The sequence below is a fragment of the Papilio machaon genome, chromosome 6 (genome assembly GCF_912999745.1).
Source record: "Papilio machaon chromosome 6, ilPapMach1.1, whole genome shotgun sequence".
Lineage (NCBI taxonomy): Eukaryota > Metazoa > Arthropoda > Insecta > Lepidoptera > Papilionidae > Papilio > Papilio machaon.
Genome location: NC_059991.1, coordinates 3,682,568 through 3,706,662, shown reverse-complemented (window position 1 = coordinate 3,706,662; position 24,095 = coordinate 3,682,568). Strand labels below are relative to the sequence as shown.

The 24,095-nt window shown below is 35.6% G+C and overlaps 2 protein-coding genes across 3 annotated transcripts in view; both read left to right on the top strand.

Moving 5' to 3' along the window:
• LOC106716511 (protein FAM107B) overlaps positions 1–4,923 on the top strand; it is a 37,813-nt gene extending 32,890 nt beyond the window's left edge. The window contains exons 3-4 of the mRNA XM_045678308.1: positions 419–522; positions 4,748–4,923. Coding sequence (XP_045534264.1) covers positions 419–522; positions 4,748–4,908 — 265 coding nt within the window. The 3' untranslated portion in view covers positions 4,909–4,923. The remainder of the gene's footprint in view (positions 1–418; positions 523–4,747) is intronic.
• Positions 4,924–9,641: 4,718 nt separating this feature from the next.
• Positions 9,642–14,069, top strand: LOC106716512 (GATA zinc finger domain-containing protein 14-like). Of its 2 annotated transcripts, XM_045678305.1 has the most exons (4): positions 9,642–11,733; positions 12,307–12,498; positions 13,125–13,294; positions 13,809–14,069. In XM_045678305.1, exons 1-4 carry the CDS (start codon positions 9,862–9,864, stop codon positions 14,029–14,031), a joined length of 2,457 nt encoding a protein of 818 aa, XP_045534261.1. In that variant the 5' UTR covers positions 9,642–9,861; the 3' UTR covers positions 14,032–14,069. The 2 variants fall into 2 exon arrangements, with proteins under 2 accessions (XP_045534261.1, XP_045534262.1); XM_045678306.1 differs by lacking the exon at positions 12,307–12,498.
• Positions 14,070–24,095: the final 10,026 nt, after the last annotated feature.

Sequence of the window (24,095 nt, the reverse complement as noted above, 5' to 3'; positions counted from 1 at the left end):
TAATACCAAAATAAATTTACTTTTGTCATAAGCGAATTCATATTTTGAGTACTTTTTACAAATGCCTTGGATGCTACGTAAAGTCAAGTGATAGTGCAAAATGCGAAATTTTAGATGTATTGATGGACGGATGTTTGATAGAAGGTATCTCCAGAATGGCTCAACGGATCTCGATGAAATTTGGCATGGATGTAGAACACGTAGGGTTCTAATTAAGTTTTTATTAATTCCGCGCGGACGGAGGCGAGGGCGACAGCTAGTTTAATACGTTGTGCGATTAATTGTATTTTTGATAATTCCCAAAAAAAATCAAACGCAATAAAAGTTATTGTTTTATAAGAATGGATTTTTTAATCTGGAAATGGATATTTAATATCATAACAGTAGCGGCTAATAATTTTTTGTTTATTATTTTCAGAGGCAAAAATGTTCTTAATCAAAAGAGCGAACTAGAAAAGGCGTTATCAAAACACAAAGAGAAGCAGCTTATGAATCAAATAAAGGAGCACAGGGAAACACCAGGTAAAGGACCTTTATAATCCTTCTTAATCTTATTTTTTATCTGTGATTACATCAAGTTCTTTAACCTTGTGATTATAAGCGTTTATAAAGTATGTTTAGTTTATGTTATTCAAAAAATTTAATTTCAAAAGCGGACGGAGCAAAAAAGTAAAGTAATCATTTACACTTTATGACGGATTTTACATTTATAAATAGCGTCTCTCTTCCACATTAATAAATGTATGTGATAATCTCTCTAACGTCTAATGTATGCGATAACTCTAGCCTTACCCTTGAAAGAAGATATATTCGAAGGTAATTTATTTTTTTAATTATGACAAAGAGTAGGACAAGGGGATTAGAGGTTAGGTTTGGTTTTCATTTATGAAGATCCCATTACTCAGTACCTACAAGTATAATAAACATATTTTTGATCTATTAATTGTGAACCAAAGTAGGGTTGGTGACAGGCAGGCGGCTAGTTAAAAAATTTAGTCAAAACTTTAAGGTTTGTAAAACCTTGTGTGCCGACCCCACGTGAGTGTGATAAAGCCAGATGATGATGATGTAATTTTGAATAGAAGATATTTCGTTAGTTTTATTTTGCAACACATTAAAGCTGATATTGAGACAGCGTTTATTTAACCTTTTCCGTGTTATCGCAATCGATTATGCGTCTTTATCATTGTAACACTTATATCATGTTTAATTTATGAAGAAATAATTTTTTTGCATGACATGGATGCATAAATAATAATACAGACATTAATGGATTTTGTTTGAATTATAAATCGTTTTATTCTTTTATCTTAGGAAAGGAAATATTACAAACAAACGGTCTATAGTTTTCTTTTTTATACGCGGATGTTACGTTTGTATAGAAGCAGCATATTTAATTTCCGCAAGTATATTACCTACTTAATTTAAGTATATTAAACTTCATACTTAATAATAATTTAGTAAATAAAATAAAAACAGTGTCATACCATTTCATTTTAGTGGTAGTGATATATTTTTAGTTTTACTGTTCATACGAGCAATCACTGCTTTCGCTAAAATGCGTTTATAAAAAATATCACGTATTATATTGTAGCGAGACATTACGGCACCGCGTATGTACGAGCCGAGTAAACGTATTTGCCATTTCCATAACGAGAAAATGTATTCGTGTTCGAGCTGTATTCAGTACAATACAATGCGGTTGCAGTTGATGCTATGATTGAATGGCCGAGTTGGAAGCGCGTTGTGTCCGGTGCACTTCATTAACTACAGTTTTCTGTATAAAATATTGCATAACATAAAATGTTATTCTGTACATTTATTGTTTTTATTTTTAAAATACGGCAAAGTTAAAAAAATCGTATGCTACTAAAAATTTTTACTTTTAACTCTAACTCGCAGGGCAAATCGGTGGCACTTTACGTTTTATAAGGATGCCTGTTTAATACTAGGCCATGAGAAAACGGCGGGAAATTCGTGGTTTTCAGCTAATGCCTTATTATACCAAAGATATAAGCTCGTATAAAAGTGAATAGTGGACTATATGTCGTCATATTAAATATTATAAAGTTAGTCAAAAATAAACATTGTCACTTTGTTTAAGCTAAGTACCCGCGAATTCCGATACCAAAGCTATGTAACAGGTTACAAATATGTATTTATAGTTCCTAAAACCTGTCTCGTTCGATTCTATTTACGTCGAGATTCCTTGACAAGGTCGTTCAGTTCTCGTTTTAAGTCGCATTTTTTGTATAGAATCTATTTTGTGTTGTGCGTTTAAACGATTCGCAGACGTTTTGTTTCCGTTGCATATTCGGGCTTGCACTTCGCCCGTCTCTCTTCGCAGGTGCAGTTCGCGGCCGACGACCCCGTCAAACTGCACGCGTTATTGTTTTTTACCAACTTCTCGCTAAACGTGCTGGTTTTTTGCTTTGAAATACTTAGTAAGTCTTCTCATCAGCGTTTACATCTTGTATCGTCAACATTTCTGTGAAATTATATTTTATATCTAGTAATTTGTGCGTCATTCGAATTCCAATAGTTATTTAAAAATAATTGATATTTTTTATTACAATATGGTGCGAAAACAGAATTTACTCAGCGGTATACGAAACATAAAAAATTAAAAATGTACATTTATTTTACATAAAAAAATCCTACTGGTGGTTTGTTTATATTGGAGTATGTCCGCATGTCATCGACCAAGGTTGGATGAAAGTGAAATGGCTTGCTTGCTTCCCGTTTTTCCGATAGCTTGATCGTGGGAGAAACTATTTAGTACCGCTTACATAGCAACATTAAAATACAATCGGTGCAAAGACGATATTTATGCACAATGTGAGGAAAATGTTTACTTCCTATAATTCACCTATACTAAAGATAAGTTACAGAGACGCATTATGTTGATACTGTTAGCTGACATCAGGGGAACCGTTTATAAACTTTGCACTTCACGAAGTTTTCTAAATGTTATGGCATAAACATCATTTGTCGTTTTACGAGTACCTTTAATGAGATCAGCTGTAATGTGTGAGGTACAATAGACGAAATGTATTTATTCAAATATATTTTGTAATTTCAATTATTTCGCCTGATATTTTACGTATTGATAAATAACCTTTCAAGGATACTTCATTAACATTTGTTTCTTGACTGTCTTGTTATTTATCTAATCACGGAATGTTAGCTTTCTTATCATCTACGTAATAGTAGATGTCGCTTCAGTACCACACGGTAGTTATCTCAATTGTACTGATGCACTTGTCTATAAATTTAACTTCTTTAGTAATGTTGAACACATTTCTACGATACTATTATAGATATTGTTTTAACTTAGAAACAAATTCTAATTTGTGTAACATAATAACATGGTGTGCAACATTTTTCTCTTTCATAATAACTGGCACAAACCATGTAGTTTTTAAAATATCCCTAAGTTTCTTTATATATTGGTGTCTGGAAAGCAAACTAATGTAGGTACCTACGATTAATGTAACAAGGAAGTTGGTTGTATATAGTCAGATGCGCGTCTTACTTTTCCCTTGTTTCAGTAATAGTAGGTCATTCGGGGCTTAAGATGCGTCAAGAGACTTGCAGTTCTTCATTGCAAGTGCAAAGCCTATAGAACTGACGCCCGATTGTCTGCTAATCGCTATTGGTGCTCAGTGACGCGTGTTGCAAAGCACTATGAAATTCTTAGAAACTTCCATTCAGTAGCTTGAAATTATGAAACGTCTTGCGCTTTTCGTTTAAACGTCAATTGTTCTCGGTTTCATGAAGATTTTGTTTCAATTATTCTATGTTGCATTCAGAATTTATTTCTTATAAAAATATTTTAACTCCTAAAATTAAGTTACCGCCCTATAAATAGAGTCATACAATATTGTTTATTGGACTCTAAAACGATTTCTTTTTCTCAATGTTTTTAGTTTATTAGTTTAGTGTCCTATAAAATGACCTCCTGTTAGAATATTGCCTCGAAAGTTAACTAAATAAATAATGACAATTTATCGTAACTGCGATACTAAAGTCTGTATTTATTACGTTAATGGTCTACGTTAGGAAGAATAATGGAAATAGACTCCGGACATTCTGGTAATTTATTATATTTCCAAAGGCGCGGTACATATGTTGGATATTTATAGTTCATGTGTATTATAACAAATAGAGCGACATAAAGAATAGAATGGTTAGAGTTTTAAACTTGAAATGCGAAAGATTTAAAGTATCATATATCTTTTAAAACTTTAACAGATTACTTTTGCGCCAGATATCTGAAATTCGTTTAACATCTCATTCAAAAAACTTTACAAAAAAACCTTAAATCTCAACTTTAAAGCTATGTTTATATACAAAAATAAATTTAACGTACTTCGATGAATAGAGTTTTGTTTGTTATTTCAATTCGTTAATGGAAATATTTATGTGGTAGTTTTGAATGGAATATTGCGATTTTGTGCAGTGTTTCATAGTATTGAATAGCCTTCAGATAACTGTACCGTTAGTATGCAGAAGTAAAGATGTGCATGTGCATATCGAAGGGTGTAATTACGCATTCCCATGCGCATCGAGTACTGCGTCGCAATGCTGACCTGCATTTTTATGACGTATTAAAACGTAGTAAATATACTACGTAATAGTGACGTAATAGACAAAGTATCGATGTAACATTAAGGGTTCTGATCGAACCCTTGTTTTACGTGCTTCAAAGTTGCATAGTAATTTAAATAAAATCTTGCCTTTTCAGAATTAGAAAGAGCGATAGCAGAACGTGCTCGTCGTTTAGAACAAGCAGAACAAAATGCAGAAGAAATCGACCCCGCGACTAACCCCACGCTGCAGGAGATACGGGCGCGCTTGCGACATGCCGCGGCCCCAGCGCCCTCTCCCGCCGCATCTGCGCACTGAATACCAACTTTATTTAATTTTGCATTGCGTAGCAACCCTAAATCATGTATATTAACGTATTAAAACTAAACATCCTTTATAGAATTGTAGTGCGAAAATAACTTTATTAACTTTGATATTAACTTTTTAGAATATTCATTTTTGCCGTTTATGCCATCTATCGTGGAATTACAAACATTGTATACTAGTTACCACACTCTCTTCATAGATGGCGAGTTTTAGTATGTTTTAGAGATGATCAGTGATGTACAAATATCGATATTTATTAAAAATTGTTCTTTAATACGTTATTCCGTTATCAAGGTATTTTAACGTTTTGTTAAAAATTGTAAATCTTTCTAGTCACAATATTTACTAATAAGATATTCAGAAAATAAAAAACTCTCAGAACTAAATTGATAACCTTCTTTTTACCACATGTTTTTTGTGCATTTTAATCTAAATAGAAACTTTATTTCTAAATATTCTTATAATATCGATGTTTTGTATATCTGAACTCACTAATCATCTCTATTACATGTTGCAGGCAGCAGTTTTCAAGAAATATATTTTGTAAGTTTTGTTAAAGAAGTAAACCTAAAGGATTATAGACAAAGATGTAAGATTAATATTGTTTATTGATAATAATCGTATGAAAACATAACATTATTACAGTTTATTTAAAAGCAATTTGAATTGCTTTTATTTTAAATACCAACTCTCTCAGCTTTGTCTTTTAGGTAGGCGTCGATTATTTTCTTTAAATAATTTGTAGGTTAGGAAAGTTGATATTGTTTAACGAGTAATCATCGAAACTAAGTCACTAAAAGTGTCACAAAAATATCAAAAAAACGATTATGCGTTTTAGATATTTTCGGATGTATCATTAATTTGTTTATTTTCGTTGTACCTTACACAAAGATAAAAATGCATAGACAGGACTTAGTAACTATAAAACGTTAAAGTAATTATTTTATACGTAAGAAATAAAGCAAGTAAAAAAGGCGAATTAATCAAGCTTTAAAGAAAGCGAGAAAAATATAATTTTTAATTACTTATTCGTAATTTTTTGGTTGTAAAGCCCTGTCTATGCATTTAAGTTTTTGTTTCTGTAGTTTTAAGAAGACACGAGAGGACGGCAAAGCTATAGTTTGTTACCATTTTACATTTAAACCCAAATCTACGTAACTAATCGAACAATCATTGACTGAGGAATCGACTGCTTGAGCTGTAATAATTTTAAGGGTAAGTGTCGACTTCACATAAGAGAAAATATTTTTCTAAACTTTTTAACGTCTCTCACTTGACACTGGCGTAGTTCATTTGTATATATTTACTATGTCGTTGTTCTCTTTCAATGTAGTTGTACTATATCTCAAATAGTTTATTAACAATTTAAATGATTCGTGTAGTTTGTATTTTATAACAATAATAATTACTTTAGATCGGTGTTTTTCAACCTTTTACACGACGCGACCCCTTAGCATATAAAAGATTTTATCATTTCTTCTACTACCAGGATTGACGAAGTAAGACAGAGTCGCTATTGAAGATTTGCATTGACAACAAAAAAAATTGCACTGCGAAATTCTTTGAGACCTCGCGAACTCGAGATCCCTACAAAGGGTCACCCCTCAGGGGGTCGCGACCCACATGTTGGAAAACACTGCTTTAGACAGTAGTCATGTTGGACTTTCGAGTTACAGTTTAGATATTTTTAGATAAGGACTTTAACATTCTATTAACAGAGTAGAAATCTTATGACATTGAGTATTGAGAAATATAATTATGATATTTAGAAAAATATTTGAAAACCCATAATAATTATTTACTCACAGATTTTTGAATATTTAAATACCCGACTTACAATTCTTCATATTTACCAAATACATTTATAGTCGACCAGTAGCTACTTGATAATGAAGTGTTCATGAAAAATTAGATGAAAATATTTTTATATATTAATGTAACGTCTATAGATTCCCTATTGTCTAAAATATAATAAAGATTCTATAGAAGTTTTAAAATATTTCTCCGTTATTTGTTTCTCCGTTTTGAACAAGAGCATTTCAAATCTTTCGGTTTATTTATGGTTATAAAGAAGTATGAAATGAATAATTTTGAACGTTATTTTGTCGAAACTTTGAGCAAAAAACATACATTACTGTATATATATTTTATTGTAATAAAAAACTTTTTATAATTTAAGATACCGGATAAATGCATGCTTGTTTATTTAAAATATTCTTGATATTGTCTCTTGTTCAAGATAGAAAAGCGTCTATTCACTTAATTATTACACCGTAGAACCGTTTGTCACCTACACAAAGAATCTCTTAAACATGTTCGTTTTCCTAAATCGTAGATATAGAGTACTCGTAAGCGACCTAACAGATTAAAATATTATATTCCTTTCATCGTCTTCGTATAAAGCTTTAAAGGTTTTGTGTTACAAATATTTTTGGATATTATCTAGATTTAGAAATTAATTATGTTCTTTCCGTCGTGCCTATGTATATCATGTTGTTGATTTTCAGAGTATTATTTGATATTCATATAAATAAGAATATATATAAGCAAGGTCAGATTACTCCAAATTACGTAGAACACCTACTGTCAATTTACTCAAACAAACGTTTATCTCACGAGTTAATAAATAATAAATATTTACTTCGTAGATCCAAAGTTATTTATCAAAGTATCTATTACAAAAAGAATTGTATTTTATCACATACATTGATATGTCTACTTTCAATGTATCATTATCAATTTTATTTCATGTTTTACAATGCTTGATTTCACTTTGCTTAAACGATAAAGACATTCCCAGAGTTGCCAATTATCTTAGTTAAATGATAAAATCTCATAGAAAAAATACAAACTCCTAATAACATTATTAGATTTCGTTCTGTATGTAGATTTTTTTTTTATCAATCATTTGAAATTATTGATAAAAAATTATACAGTTTCGTATTTTAATCAATTATCATGAACGAATTTTAATTTACAAATCCGATCTTGCGTATTATCAAAATTATAAATATTATCATTCCACTCGTTATCTTTCACTTCTTTGTATGTTTATTTGGAAATGTTTTGTATGTATGTTTATATGTTAGTATTTAGATAATTTAGTACAAAGAGTCATCCCTGTAAACTTGTGTTTACGGATAAGTCGTGGCCATTGACTTCGATGTAATACGAAGAAAGTTAAAATTCTAGCATTTTAATGCCCGAATACTGAAACGTCACTTAAATATGTAAGAGCGTCTTAAATTATAAGACCACGCTTAAACTCCAATATGCAATTTTCGTAAGTCAGTTAAAGACGCATCTCAACTTTGATGCCAATCAAATCGTACCATGCTTAACGGCCACTCAAATCACATTTCTTATACTGGATCGTCACTCAACGACATTTTGCTGTCAAAAAAACTGTCATGTGGACTTAAGTACGCCAACAATTTAAGAGTGGTCGCGGGCTATCTTAAAAGTAAAAATCTAAGGTGTTAACATGTCTGCTTCATCATTATCATCGCTTTCAGACAAATAAAATTCTCATGTCACAATGTTCGTTCCCGTACTCCTCCGAAATGGCTTGACCGATTCTCATGAAATTTTGTGAGCATATTCAGTAGGTCTGAGAATCGGCCAAAATCTATTATTCATACCCCTATAAAGTTTTTTTTAACTGCGCACGAACGGAGTCGCGGGCGACAGCTAATATTTATATAAAAAAGCCGACTGAACGAGAATATATCGAAATCGCAAATAGGTTTGTAGCGACATCTGTCTGCGCCCGCTTAAACTGCTTAAAAAGTGTCTTGATGATATTATGATTTATTAAAATTTTATTAATTTAAACTTGTCAAAACATAACGCCAGATGCTTTCCATTCTACAAAAGTAAGGTCAATTTTTTTTTATTTTTTTATTTAAAACTAATTTAAACAGAAAGAATATTTTTTAACAACCTTCTTAGATTTTTGAGTATTTAGTATTTTTATTTTAATTTTCTTTACTATTTGGAATGAACACGTCTTACAACTATAGGTTGTCCAAGCCATGCTGCGTGAAACGGATACGTAAAGTGAATTTTAAGAAAACGTAATCGAGAACAAGTATTTTTTATACACTCTTTGACAGAAAACAAAGGATGTTGCCATGACGTAAAAATAATACGTCTACTTACGGAATCACGCGCTTACATGTCTTGATTTGCGTTTGTGTATTCCACTTAAATTTTGACGTCTGTTAAATTGTAAGCAATGCTTACGAAAGGAGATATTTAAGTAACGTTTCAGTATTCGGGCATAAGTGATTTAATCTGCGTAATAAAGTTGACGATCATAGACACTGTATCACATTTTGGTAATGTACCTAAACCAATAAAAGTGTTTTAGAAAATCGTGTTTTTTTTTTTACGAGGAAATTTTTTTTGCCTCATCTTTTAAATGGGACGTTCTGAAGTGGTTGGATATCTTTAAATTTCATGTTACCTAAGTATATTCTTAATGTGAATAGAATAAAACGAAATTAAATTAATGAATCAAAACCAAACAATTCATTACATACTCGTACTGACCGGGGGTTACCACTAACGAAACACTAAACAAGAAAATACTGTAATACTATTAATTATGTTTGAAACAAGGTTATAATTAATGTGTATTTTAACGTGATAATTAATTATTACTCAGAATGCCGGAAAGAATAAGCAACAAGTACAATGTCACGACAAAGAACGCATCGAACCCGTGGGTGATAATGATCGCTAGAAAATTGTGGGGTAGGTGGAGCGTGAACGCTTTCGTTTTCGCAGGAGCGTCGCAACAACGCTTCGGGCAGTGGTCAGAACCACCATCCAACAGTGATCGGAACACACGCGTCGCCTCTTTGTTTAGTTGCTAATTGAACATCGGCCAATCTTGACGCATTCGAACGATGTTCATAGCTTATTAAACCCGGGAACAAAATGTACAGTAGAATAATAATTATAGCACTCTTAGTTTTATTGGTTCAACAAAATGTGGATGCAAGAAAACAAAGGAAAACGAAGCAACCGACGGAGACGGAAAGTCCTGTGCCACAGCCCAGCGTCTTAACATATTCAACTTTCGGATTCAACGACGTCGCCTCTCGGGATGGCTTCGTGCCAACTTCTCCAGAGTACTCAAATTATCATAATAAATATAAGGAATCATCGGAGAAATTGTACGCTCCTGCTTTTCCTTCAGCACCGGACCCAGATTTTACAAGTAATTCTCAATCTTTAAATGGAGAACCGTTTACAAATACTGAAGGTGGACAACAATCAAATATGGTACAATTTAATCCTACAAGTTTTTATAGATCTTCAAATGTTAAGTCTGAAGACACCGTAAATAAAAATTCAGATGGAGACTACAATAGAGGTTCAGAAAATAATAACAATCCGGTATACGGAACAAAAATAAGCTATAACAATAGAAACATTTCATTTAATGGATATAATAATTCAGAGATAGTAAATAGTGAATCATATAACAATTATAAATACTCAAATTTTGACGATTCTCATTATTATAGCGATAATAAACCATTACACGGCGGTTCTGTTAACTCAAACCAAAATCTATACGATTATACGACTTATCCGACTCAAGAAGTAGAAAATTCAATGAAGGCTGCACCAGTTAATTCACAAGGTTCGTTAAATTTCCCAAAAGTCTTAGAATTTACTAATCCGAAGCACTATGATACATTAGAAACTGAAAACAAATATACTCCAGTAATGTCTAAACCATTAGATACGTTTAATTCGTTAGCTAATAGCGGAAGTAACGGTATGCTAAGTTCCTATGAAGATAAGGCAAATAAACATATAAAAATGTCTCCAGGCTTTAAAAATGTTTTAAATAATAATGTAGATACGGTGTCCAAAGAAATTCCAACCACGTATCAAAGTTTTGCTAATAAATATTCTAACTCTAAATATAATGCAAAAAGTAAAAAATTAAATTATGATTATAAAGATGTTGGGAAGAATAAACCATGGACATCTGACAACAATGATAAAAAACACTCAAATAATAATTTGAAAGGCTATGAATATGCGAATAATTTTAGTAGCACTAGTTTCAAATTTGATGATAACGAACATAAAACAAAATATAATTCCAATACCGATGAATTGATTTCATTAAGTAGTAATAACATTGGTTATTCTAATTATCACTTACCGCAATACGATCATACAAATATAAAACCCACGCCGGGCATCAAACATCTATACACTGATATTAGAGATGCATTACCTAAAAATAATGGGAACTCGTATAGTCCTTCCGAGGATTACTTAAATAAGTTTAAAAATTTGTATGGCACTGTACCTATGTCATCTACTAATTGGGGAAGTATTTTTAAGAATACTGATTACTCGTCCTATAAAACACATAATTATAAACCAACACAAGAAACAGAAGAAAACTATGACTACGTCCATATACCTAAAAGGCCCAACAATTATAGATTTGAAAAAGACTCTGACAGTGTCTTACGGGACTGGTCTGCCTATAGCAAGAAACATAATACATTTAGTCCTCATAACAATGAATGGAACAAAGAAAAATATAACAACAGATTTAAATCTGAGGAGGATTTATTAGGATTAAGAAATCACGATACATCACATCCCTCGTATCTACCGACATTTCAATATCATGGAAATGAGGATTCCGATGAAAGTTTTAAGGAAGCTGTAGAGAAATGGAGAGAAGATTATATAAAAACAAAGTATAGAGATAATCCAAACTACGATTATGAAGCTTCAGAAGCAAAACATGTGCACTCTGTGAATCCATATCAAGTAAGTGGAACATTATTTGTAGGCTAATATTGCACATTTTTTAATTATATAGCTAGAGATTTTTGCCATCAGGTGATTTGATGTTTTTATTTAGCAAAAAACGTATGGGATGGAATGCGGATCGGCGGTTATCGATGCGCGTCTTGCACTAATTTTCTCCCGTCATCTTGGTCATTAACACGAGAAGTGTTGGATTCGAACATAGAGTGAAATCAAGTTTTACTTCAACATGTGTTATCGTTTATTACTTAACTGTAATGACATCGTTGATTGGTTTACTTCATTATTTAGTCGAAAATAAATAATAAAGTTCTTAATTCGAGTCACACTGTGCAATGAATGTTGTCAAAAACTAACATACACTACATAATTATGCAGTTTTTTTTAATTCAAATTAAATTAAGTGAAAATGTCAATTAATTACTTAGCATGACAATACCAAGGAATTTAACGCGATAATTGTTTCCTATATTCCTTAAACACAATTAATTATGCATAATTACAAACTTCGGCTTCGTTTCTGTTGCACGTAATACGGTGACGGTAGTTTGTCTATCACGAATCATTTTACAGATAGAAGTGTCACATCCGGTGATAGTGCCAGTGCCACAGCCTTACCCGGTACGCGTACCAGTAGCAAAGCCTGTCGCTGTACCAGTCATGCAGGAGGTGGCCGTACCGATAGAAAAGCCTGTACCGTACCCAGTCTACAAAAAGGTTCCTTATCCCGTTGAGAAACTAGTGCCTGTGCCTGTTGTAAAACAGGTAGTGTGCGCATTGATGTACTAATATTTTTTACATCCTCCCTAAACAAACTTTTATGAAGTTATGACGGGGAGAAAATATCTAAAATCCTTAGATATACGATGACATGACATAATGGCAAAATATAGTAAGAATGGCTCTTCATTTTGTAATATAAATTCACATGATTTCCAGTGAAATTAAGACCTAAGGAGTCGTCAACCTGTACTTTTTGTATAAATCGTGCAAGGCATTTTAATTAAGTTTAACGCGATAATTAGAAGTTAGTTTTACAGTTTAGCACTCATATTATCTCAATCATTAGAATTGTAGTAAATTTTCCAACGTTGAATGCACATTAAATCTATACATGTTGCATTTTAATTTGTATCATTATTCACATTCATAATGCTTAGAATTGCACATTAAGCTTTTATAATGTTTATCACTGTAGTTAACGCTCCTTATTTGATTTGATGCACTTATATCTATTACTTTTTGCTTTACTGCTAGTTTTAACGTAAAATAAATTTAATTTAAATTAAGTTGTCATTTTATATTTCTTTGTTTATTAATAATTAAGTAAGAAACATGGTAAGTCAGAGGGTGTCTCTGCTTCTATTTTTAAATCAAATATAATGTTTAAGGTGCCAGTACCGGTAGTGAAACCTTACCCAGTAGCAGTGCCTCAAATACGGCCCGTGTTCCACCACTCCCGACCGTTTGCCTACCGCGACGAGTACGATGACCACGACGACGATGACTACTTCCCACGGCCAGAGAGCAGCAATATCGTTTATAACAAAAGACCGAAAAGGTATGAATGCATAAAATAATAGACGTCCTATTAAATTCGGTAGTAAATACGTAATAGCCTAAAGAACTGAAAAAAACATAGTATCAAGCTCTCATTGATAGAAGACAAAGTGTAAAGGACGGGTTTTTCCCGCGCCAACATGTTACATTTTTAAAAGTGTTGTCATTAGAAAGGCGTAATAAAATATTTTATATAATACCCGTTACAGTAGCTATAGTTGTTGCATTCATAATTATAATTTTAACAATAAAATGTGCATGCTTATAACTGCACGCATCTTTAAAGATGTAGTAGATACGAAGTCGTTAACTTTAAACGCATACAACGCATAACGCGCGAATATAGTTTCAATTTGTATTACAAAATACATGAATATATATCACTTAGTATTAAATATTTATAAGACCAATAAATATTAACATCAGAGTGGTATGCTTTGCGTGCGTAGAAGTTATGTCACCGAAAGATACCGCATGTTTGAATGTTAATCGGCGAGTTCAATGACTTATTTCAGTCCACGAAGTCGTCTGCGAAGACCATCACGGATGTCTCATCAGGAACGCAGTAAGACCAGAAGACCACAGAGAAGACCGAACTCATCGCGCGAGAGAGACCAACGACGCTATGTGAAACCATCTTCAGAATACAACCGTTTTAGGTACCATGATAACGACTTTGAGGACGATCATGACCATAGTGATTATTTTACTTACTGTAAGAGAATTGGCAATTGTTAAAATACCACGATTTTCTGAGATCACTTTCGTTTTTGTTTTTTTTTTTGTACTTATTTCGATAGGTAAAAGTCTGAATTATAAAATATTTCAAATTCCTCTACGAAGTAAAATAATCGTAATTTGTTATTACTTTTCATTGAAAATGGAATGTTACCTGCTAATGTCTTTGTAAATATTGTATTCTACGTTATATTTTAAAGTCATGTGTATTTTAATGTTAGTACATATTTTAAGTTATTTTAGAGTTAGACTTGATGTAATTAATAAATAGTTACAAGTTAATAAGTAAGTATTATTATGTGTTTTAAGTAAAGTTGTATGTAGAAATATCAATTGTTTTATTTTATCATTTAAACGACTATTCAAGTAATAATTTAATGAAATAAGGTACATATTAACTTTTATTTCAATTTGAAAACGCGTTTGTTGGAACAAAACGCGGTTCTGGTAGTTGAACGCTCGTAATATGAAGTCTTGTCAAAGATGATCGGTACAAAATAGAAGGAAAAGATGTTTGTTATGTCGGCGCGCTGAGTGCTGAAGTGCAACTGAAGCGTGCAGTGTATGGCGGCGGACGAGGTCTGAAAGGGACCACCGCGAAGTTGCCCCGCCGGTGATGCAGTAGTACGGAACAATTAAAAATGTTTCAATTAAACTAAAGAAACAAGTCGCTTATCGTAAAATTAATAACGACAATTATTATTGTGCATCGTTTAAATCTGAATGATTTACTACGCAACGCAAGAGAATAGCGCGCGGTTGCGCACGGATGCTCGCTTTTACCTACGCTCCGCTAAGCAGCCATCGTGCATGTTCCATCGCAATTGTCACGCTGATATTTCCCTTAAAAAATCCTTAGCTGATAAAACAATCAGACTGTGTAATGCAATATAAAACAGCGCCTACAGAAAGTCGGAAGCAAAGGTATATAAAAGGGAATTTAAAGTAGTAAGTAAATCTTACTAATATTATGAATGCGAATGATAAATGGATGGTTGTTTGTTTGAAGGTATCTCTAGAGTGCCTCAACAGATCTGGATGAAATTTGGCATGGATATAGAACAGTACTAAAATGTTTTAGAAATGCAAACAACCTCAACCTTTTCACTCATTCATAAACAAAGAACCTATTAAATATGAGTAAGTTCTCTCTTTTAATAAATTTATTTATTCTGTTTTTAATATTTTGTGTTTTCTAGAAGTACGACGAAGAACGACTACGTATTTGATGTTATCCTCATACAAAGTACTTAACTGCAGAAAATAACCTATTAAAATCATTAAAGTTACGACGAGGCTACATAATCAACGATGTTAACAATTCAAATCTGTAAAAACGACGTTATTACTTGTGCACAAAGTCAACAATTATTAATTCATTTTAATATTACCACAGATAATACAATACTATACTAGTAGATATTACTAATGTGCTTAAATCATCAGCAATGTAATAAAGTTTTTTTTTTGGGAATGTTACAATACTTGATTGGCTAACTACCACATCCACGGTAGTTTATCTGGGGTCACCGTGGCAACTACTATACTAAAGCACTGTTTAAGTAATTATCGAATCAATTTGACTGTCGGAGTGTTTTTAATTCAAAAACCTGTCTAATTTATAATTAACTCTACCTATACGGAAAAAAAAAAAAAAATGACAACGTCAATGTCATGTCAAATAAAACCAAAATTTTATAATTCTTTAAAATTACAAAAATCAGTTTTAAAATGTATTTTAAAGTGTAAATTACCGGAAACGGCCACAAATAATACAGATTAATATCTCTTTTTATTGCCTTTTGGTGCTAAACACTACTGCCTACAACCCAGCCAACGATTGGTCATTTGAAATTGAAGGGACTTAAACTTATATTCAGCGGTCAACAGGATAAGTGTGGCGTCAGATGTTTGATATCTCTCAGTGAATACCAATGAATCATGGACAATGGACATAATTTTGAAAGACCAATGCAAGACAGATTATCAAAATATAGAGGTGGTAAAGAATACCAGTACCACTGAAGTATATGGTATAAAAGTGGTTCATGTGTCTGAGGGAGATCTCCTTTGGACTGTTTGTTTTTGTTATTTGATTGTTTTTATTTCTAGCAATAATTGTAAATCTATTTTGATTTTAACTTTAAGTTTGTGCCTTTGTGTTTGTTTTTTTTCTTTTTCTTTTATGATTTATGTTTTATAATTTATTGTAATATTTATTTTAATAAGTATTTTAATAAAATAGTTGTTAATAAATTGTATATAAGTAGTCCCTAGGAGGGTTTGGCGTCAGGCAGGCGGCCGGCCAGTGAAAACATTTAAAGCCAAAACATTATTACAGTATGTGCTACAGGATTGAAAGACTACGAATTGCGAGTTGGAATGTTGGTACAATGACAGGTAGAGGAAGAGAGTTAGCAGAAGTCTGTAACAGAAGAAGAATAAATGTAGCTTGTTTACAAGAGACGAAGTGGAAGGGATCGAAAGCTCGAGAAATTGGTGATGGATATAAATTTTACTATTGTGGAAGTGACGGTAAGAGGAATGGAGTGGGCATTGTGTTGGATAGCAAACTGAAAAATTGTGTGACGCATGTTAAGAGACTGAATGATAGATTGATTGTAATAAAAATAATGATAGGGGATCTGATTATGAATGTAATGAGTGTGTACGCGCCTCAGTCTGGATGCGATGAATGTATTAAGGAAAAATTCTGGGAAGATTTTGATTCCATTTTAATGGATATTCCAGGAGATGAAGAATTGTATGTAGGAGGTGATTTTAATGGACATGTTGGGAGAACGAATACAGGGTATGAGAGAGTGCACGGAGGCTGGGGGTTTGGGATAAGAAACAATGAGGGAGAGTATATACTAGATGCAGCTATTGCATATGATTTGGCAATTACAAATACATTTTTTCAAAAGAAAGATCAACATTTGATAACCTATAAAAGTGGCGGTAAAGCAACCCAATTAGATTATATCCTTACCAGAAGGGACAAATTGAACAGTGTAAAAAACTGCAAAATTATACCGGGAGAAAATTTAACAAGTCAGCACCGACTTTTAATAGCGGAATTCAAAATTAAAATAAAATCAACCAAGCACAAACCTAAAACCCCCCGGCCACGGGGGAGTGTTGTTGGCGGTGTCGCTGGACATCGCGAACGCCTTCAACACGATCCCCTGGCCGACAATCGCGGAGGCGCTGAGGTACCACCGCGTCCCGGGGTACCTCAGGCGAGTCCTTGCGGACTACTTCGTCGACCGGGCCATATTTTATCCGGCCCGAGACCAGGTAGTCCGCAGGGACATGACGTGCGGTGTTCCACAGGGGTCGGTCCTCGGGCCGCTCCTGTGGAACATCGGATACGATTGGGTTCTGCGCGGTGCCAATCTCCGGGGTGTCGAAGTTCTTTGTTATGCCGACGACACCCTGGTCACCGCGCGGGGCCCAACGTTCCGGGACGCGGGCGTGCTCGCAACTGCGGGCACGGCCCACGTGGTGCGCCGCATCAGGGCCCTGGGCCTCAACGTGGCCCTCGAGAAGTCCGAGGCCATGTTCTTCCATGGGCCTCGGACTAAGCCCCCCCGCGGCTATTCCATCGTTGTGAGCGGCACCCCCATTGCTGTCGGGGGGACTATGAAATATCTTGGTCTCGTCCTCGACAGCCGATGGGGGTTCGGTGAGCATTTCCGGATACTTGCACCAAAGCTGGTGAAGTATGCGGGAATGCTCGCCAGGCTGCTCCCCAACTGTGGGGGGGCGGGCGGTGTATGCCGCCGCCTATACGACGGTGTGGTGCGCTCTAAGGCGCTCTACGGAGCGCCCATTTGGGCGTCGAGGCCCCTGAGCAAGGATAACATGGTCCTGTTGCGACGTGCACAGCGGACCATGGCTCAGCGGGCCTCCAGAGCGTATCGCACCGTCTCGTACGAGGCGGCGTGCCTCATCTCCGGGAGCCTCCCTTGGGACCTCGAAGCCGGGGTCCTGGCGGAGGTTTACCGGAGAAGGGCCCTGATGCGACAAAGAGGTGTAGAACCCCTCCCGGAAGAGATCGTACGCTGGAGGAAGGAAGGACGTGACGATCTCTTCCGGCGATGGGAGGAGAGGTTGGCGGACACCTCGGTGAGCAGGCGGCTCGTCGAGGCTGTCCGCCCTGTCCTGCGCCAGTGGGTGGAGGCGAAGCACCGGGAGCCGACTTACTTCCTGACGCAGCTTCTCACAGGGCACGGCTGTTTTGGCCGTTACCTGTGTGAAGTTGTGGGAATTGAGTCGGATCCCGGTTGCCGACATTGCGCGACCGGCGCCGTGGACACGGCCGAGCATACGCTCGCCGTGTGCACGGCCTGGGACGCTCAACGCGCCACACTCACTGGCGCAATAGGACGCGATCTGTCGCTGCCGGCCGTCGTTAGATCGATGGCCGGCAGCGAGCAGAGCTGGGCCGCCATCGCCTCGTTTGCACGCGAGGTGATGGCGGCCAAGAGAGAAGCCCTGCGGGAACGGGAACGCGCCAGCGAAACACTGCCGCCCCGCAGGGCCCCAGCGAGGGGCCGCCGGCGTACGAGGTACGCCGCGGCCCTTCAACCAACCTGAGGTGGCCACGCGCGGCAGGCCGGGGGGCCTGCTGCGCCGAATGTGGCGGATGCCCTCTCTCCTGTGTTCCGAGGGAGGGCATCATAGGGTGATGGGAGGGGGTGTTAAAAACAGCCCCTCCCTACACGTGTCGAGCCCCTACCAAGGGGCTCCCCTAGCCGGGTCGTGGATAAACTAACGTAGATGCCACGGCCCGGTCAGGCGAAGGAGAACACCGCGGGGTTTAGTGGGTATTCCGGTCGCCTTCTGCGGCCGGCGAGTCCCACACGAAACCGTCCCTGCTGCCCCCGCAGCACGGACGGCGAAGTGCGTAAATGCATTCCCCGCGTCAACAAAAAAAAAAAAAAAAAAAAAAAAAAAAACCTAAAACCCCCAGTAAAATAAAATGGAGTATGCTAGAAAGGCATGAATGTGCAAAAGATTTTTGTAAGCAAGTAGTGGATAAAATGATAGAAATGAATGATATGAGTGGGATGACAGTAAATGATAGTTGGAATGAAATGGCCAGTTGTATTAGGAATGTGGCAAAAAGTATACTGGGAGAGACAAAAGGTAAAGGGAAAATTGATAGAGAAACTTGGTGGTGGAGTGCAAATGTGCGTGAGGCTTTGAGTGAAAAGAAGAGAGCATTTAAAGAGTGGCAGGGTATGGATGATGATGATAAGGATTTGAAAGAGAATAAAAGGCAGTTATATAAGGAGTGTAAGCGATTTACTAAGAAAGTCATCGCAACTGCTAAGGCACAGGCACAAGATAAATTATATGAATCCCTGAACTGCCCGCCGGGACAAAAACGCCTGTTCCGTATAGCAAGAGAGAGAGAAAGGAATGCAAGAGATGTAAACCACATCAAGTGTATTAAAGACGATGAAGGAAATGTATTGACGGATGATAATGACATTAAACAGCGTTGGAAGGATTATTTTGAAAAATTGATGAACGAAGAGAATATTTGGAGCGGAGTGTTGGAAAAAGTGCCGGTTAATATTGGTATGGTGAAAGAGATTAGCGTGGATGAAGTAAAGAAAGCTGTGCAAAGTATGAAGAACGGAAAAGCAGTTGGGCCGGATGGAATACCAGTGGAAGTATGGAAGCTCCTAAAGGCGGACGGATTGGTGTGGCTGACTCTATTCTTCAACAAGTTGTTACAGGAAGAGGTGATTCCAGATGAGTGGTGTAGGAGTTCGCTGGTGCCAATTTTTAAAAACAAGGGTGATGTACAAATCTGTAACAACTATAGAGGAATAAAGCTCATGTCACACAGTATGAAAGCTTGGGAGAGAGTGGTGGACGGAAGAATAAGAGAGGAGAGTGAGGTAACTCGGAACCAATTTGGGTTTACACCAGGACGGGGGACTACGGATGCCATTTTTGCTATTCGCCAACTTTGCGAGAAATATAGGCGTGTGCATAAAAACCTGCACATGGTGTTTGTAGACCTCGAAAAAGCATTCGATAGGGTTCCGAGGAAGGTTTTGTGGTGGGCTTTGAAAGTGAAAGGAGTGCCTGGGAAATACCTGCAGCTTATTCGTGCTATGTATTGTCGAGCCAATACACACATCCAGTCCGCTGTTGGCGATAGTGACAGGTTTGGTGTCTCGGTAGGCCTACACCAGGGTTCGGCTTTAAGTCCGTATCTCTTCCTCCTGGTAATGGATGCGCTAACATCAGACATACAGGAGGAAGCACCCTGGTGTATGCTTTATGCTGATGACATCGTGCTTGTCGGGGAGGATGAATGCGAGGTGCAGAGCAGGTTGGAAAAATGGCGAGATAAATTGGAGAGAGCTGGTCTTAAAATCAGCAGAACCAAAACTGAACATTTGTTCTGCGATTTTGGTGGTCCGACTAGCTTTTCTCCAATCGCTTTAAATGGTGTTGACCTACCAACCTGCTCCGATTTTAAGTACCTCGGTTCACTCGTCCAATACGATGGTGGTGTTGACCGGGATGTGAAAAGCCGAATAAATGCAGGTTGGATGAAATGGCGACAGGTCACCGGTGTGACTTGTGATCCAAGAATGCCACCCAAGCTTAAGGGACAGATCTACAAGTCAATCGTAAGACCTGTCTTATTGTACGGATCTGAATGTTGGGCCACCAAGGTTTCGGATGAAAGAAGATTGCATGTAGCTGAGATGCGTATGCTAAGATGGATGTGTGGTGTGACAAGAAAAGATAAAGTTAAGAATGTGCATATCAGAGGAAGTTTGAAAGTAGCGCCAGTTATCGAGAAATTGAGGAGCAGAAGGTTAGCGTGGTTTGGACATGTTATGCGGAGGGATGATAATCATATAAACAAAAAAGTAATGAGATTGAATGTGGATGGCTATAAAGGTAGAGGAAGACCAAAGAAAGTATGGATGGATTGTGTGAAAGAAGATATGCGTAAGAAGGGGGTAAATTCAGATATGACGGCTGATAGAGATGTATGGAGGAGTAGTACATACTGTGCCGACCCTCCATAGGGATAAGGGCAGGTTGATGATGATACGGAATAATACCAAATAATAATAATAATACCTATACGGAGTGCACAGGACCGATCATTGTGGCGACCTTTGGGGGAGGCCTATGCCCAGCAGTGGGCGTTACGAGGCTGAATGGATGGATGTATACGGATTAATCGTGATGATTGTTTTTTTAATAGAACAAGTTATTTTAACGTATTGTATATGGCTAACTTGCTTGTATTCAATCATGTTATACGAGTAAATAGGCTATTTTCTCGAATTTGTTTTCTAAAAAGTTTAGGTTTTTAGTTTGCATAAAATAAATCTATATCGATTGTCTATTTATCAAAATTTAAATTATGCGATATTAGAGCATAATATAAAGTACATAATGACGTGATGATTTTACGAAACATTTACCATATTTTGTAACTTATTGTGTCTTATTCATAGTGTTTTTTTTTTTATAAAAACTTGTTTGGTCACTTTGCATTTACATACAGAGCTTGGAATTTCGCCGATACATTTTGGCTTCTTTACTTGCAATTTACTTTCCTTATGGAAAATTCCGCAATAGTAATGATCTGAAGATTTTTTGTATTTGTATTAAAAACATTGTTATTGATTGAAGCACTTAAATAAAAGATCCTCTTTAAAAATCCTTAAATTAATCCCTGATATTAATTTTAAAAATAGAGGGAAGTAAAGAACCTATTAAATCGCATTTTTTTAACAGCGGTATCTGTTTAATGTCAATGGGGTAAAACGGATCTTCCGTTACTTTGTCATTGACCGATCACGCTTCATTTATTAATATGTCTAGTTAATTTTCTAAGGTCGTATTAATATAGACCAATATTTATGTACTAATATCATATGAAAAGATTAATTTTTAAGAAATCAAAAATTGCAACGATAGTGATAAGGTCCAGTGTACTTTTGACCAATGGTTTTAAATCGTAAAATGAATGCAATGGAAGAAAATAATAACTCACTAGTTATCATAACGTTATGTGCGACTATAAAGTAGCCAACACACAGGGATGTCTTCAAACAGTCATTTTTTACAGCCTCTTAAAGTGGTCCGACCACAATTTGCAATCGCCACATAAAAGAACATTTTTTTTAATTTACAATTTTTCTTCCTTTTTTAGCCGACTTCAAAAAGAAGAAGGTTATCAATTCGACTGTATTTTTTATATGTGTTACCGCGATGCTCCGCCCCTGGTGTTCTGATTTTCCTTATTATTGTAAATTATTTCGTATTATCTTGCATATGGTCAAACCTGGCGGTTAAGGAAATGAAGATGGTTTGGCAAAAAGTCTTGCAGAATTGGTTCTGAATTGCTAATGTATTCACCGCAATTGACGTCAATCGGTGACAATCGAAAATGCAGTAGATGCAACTTTGCATTTAAAGAGCACACTCGACTGAGTTGTCTTAAATTTACTTTATACACTTAGAGATTTGCTGGATTATTTTTCTGGTATTTTCGAAATTCTTTTCGGCGCCTGCAAATTGGTATTTGGTGACAACTACACCTAAGTAAAAAGGTAACTTAAAGGTGTAATTGACGCTATATGTAAAATATTAACGACAGCTTTGAATTCATGAGAATAAGAATTAGAGAAACAAAAGTGAATGTGACTATTATAGGTAGTGCTTCAGTAATTTAATAACAAAATCATTTAAATAATACCTTTGTTTATTAACGATTCATTTCATCCTTTTAAATCTCTCAAGATGAAATTGCAGAAAATTTACGTTCCGTTGTTATGTTAGTTATTTTATATTACAGTAACTAACTGTTAAGATGGATACGAGTATAGCAAAACGAAATAGTCACGTGTTTTACACATTGATGTCGAAACGCGTTAAACTTCGCACGTACGCAATCAAATGCTGATGTACAGTCAGCTTCATAAATATAGTGGCAGTCAAGATATCCAAATATATAGGAACACCTAAAGTGATCAATTATATAAGTACAACCAAAGTCATCAAATTAATTGAAGCATCCACTCTGCTCAAAAACACCGGAGCGTTCACATCGTCATATATATGAGTACATTCAAAGTACCCATAATTATAGTAACAGACATAGCGTCAATAGTAACGAAGCATCGAAAGTATGCAAAAATATCGTAACATTTGACAAAATTCAACTCTATCTCTATTTGCTTAAGATACACTTTGAAATATACTACTTCTGTTAAATTCATTTGACGCTTTGTATCAACATAATAGGTTGTCCAATAAGTTCGTCCCGATTTTCAATAGGTATTTTAGAATAGACCCGAATATATTACAATTATTGAAAACATATGACATGTTTACATAAAACACATACATACTGAAAAGGGTAACTTCAGCCATATTTTGACAAATGGTAGGACACAATTCGTTCTTTTCTATCAGTTTTATAAAAACTAATTGACTTAATTTTTGCCGAAATACATAAGACTTTTTGCTATAAAATCGAACAAATATAATTTAAAATACGTACGCCAAAACTTAAGGGCCTTTAAAATTTCCCTTAAAAATGGGCACGAACTTATCGGACAACCCAACATTTTTCTTCTTATTATTATAACGCTTAAAATTTATAAATTTACGATACATGACAGATACCTAATCTATATATATAAAAGATAGTCGTGTTAGTTACACTGTTCATAACTCAAGTTCGGTCGAACTGATTTAGCTGAAAATTGATGGGGAGGTAGCTTAGAACTAGGAGACGGACATAGGAACTTTTTTATCTTGTGAGCATTTTTTTTTATTCCGCGCGGACAAAGTCGCGTGTAAAAGCTAGTAAGTAATATCAAATTTTACTCTGTCACAATATGTGCTAGTTTCAGTTTTTTACTATTTTCGCCGCAGTACGTAAGTTTAATGGTTCGAATCCCAGGCTTACATGGTTTTTATTTTTCAATATTATCAATATACTTGATTTTTTTTAATGAAAAGGAAAAATCTAGTAATTTACTTAGAATATGTTTTTTACT

Coding starts and splice junctions, on each gene's coding strand:
- LOC106716512 (XM_045678305.1), top strand. CDS start 9,862: ATGTACAGTAGAATAATAATTATAGCACTCTTAGTTTTATTGGTTCAA. Junction 11,734..12,306: donor ACTCTGTGAATCCATATCAA/GTAAGTGGAACA, acceptor ATCATTTTACAG/ATAGAAGTGTCACATCCGGT. Junction 12,499..13,124: donor CTGTGCCTGTTGTAAAACAG/GTAGTGTGCGCA, acceptor ATAATGTTTAAG/GTGCCAGTACCGGTAGTGAA.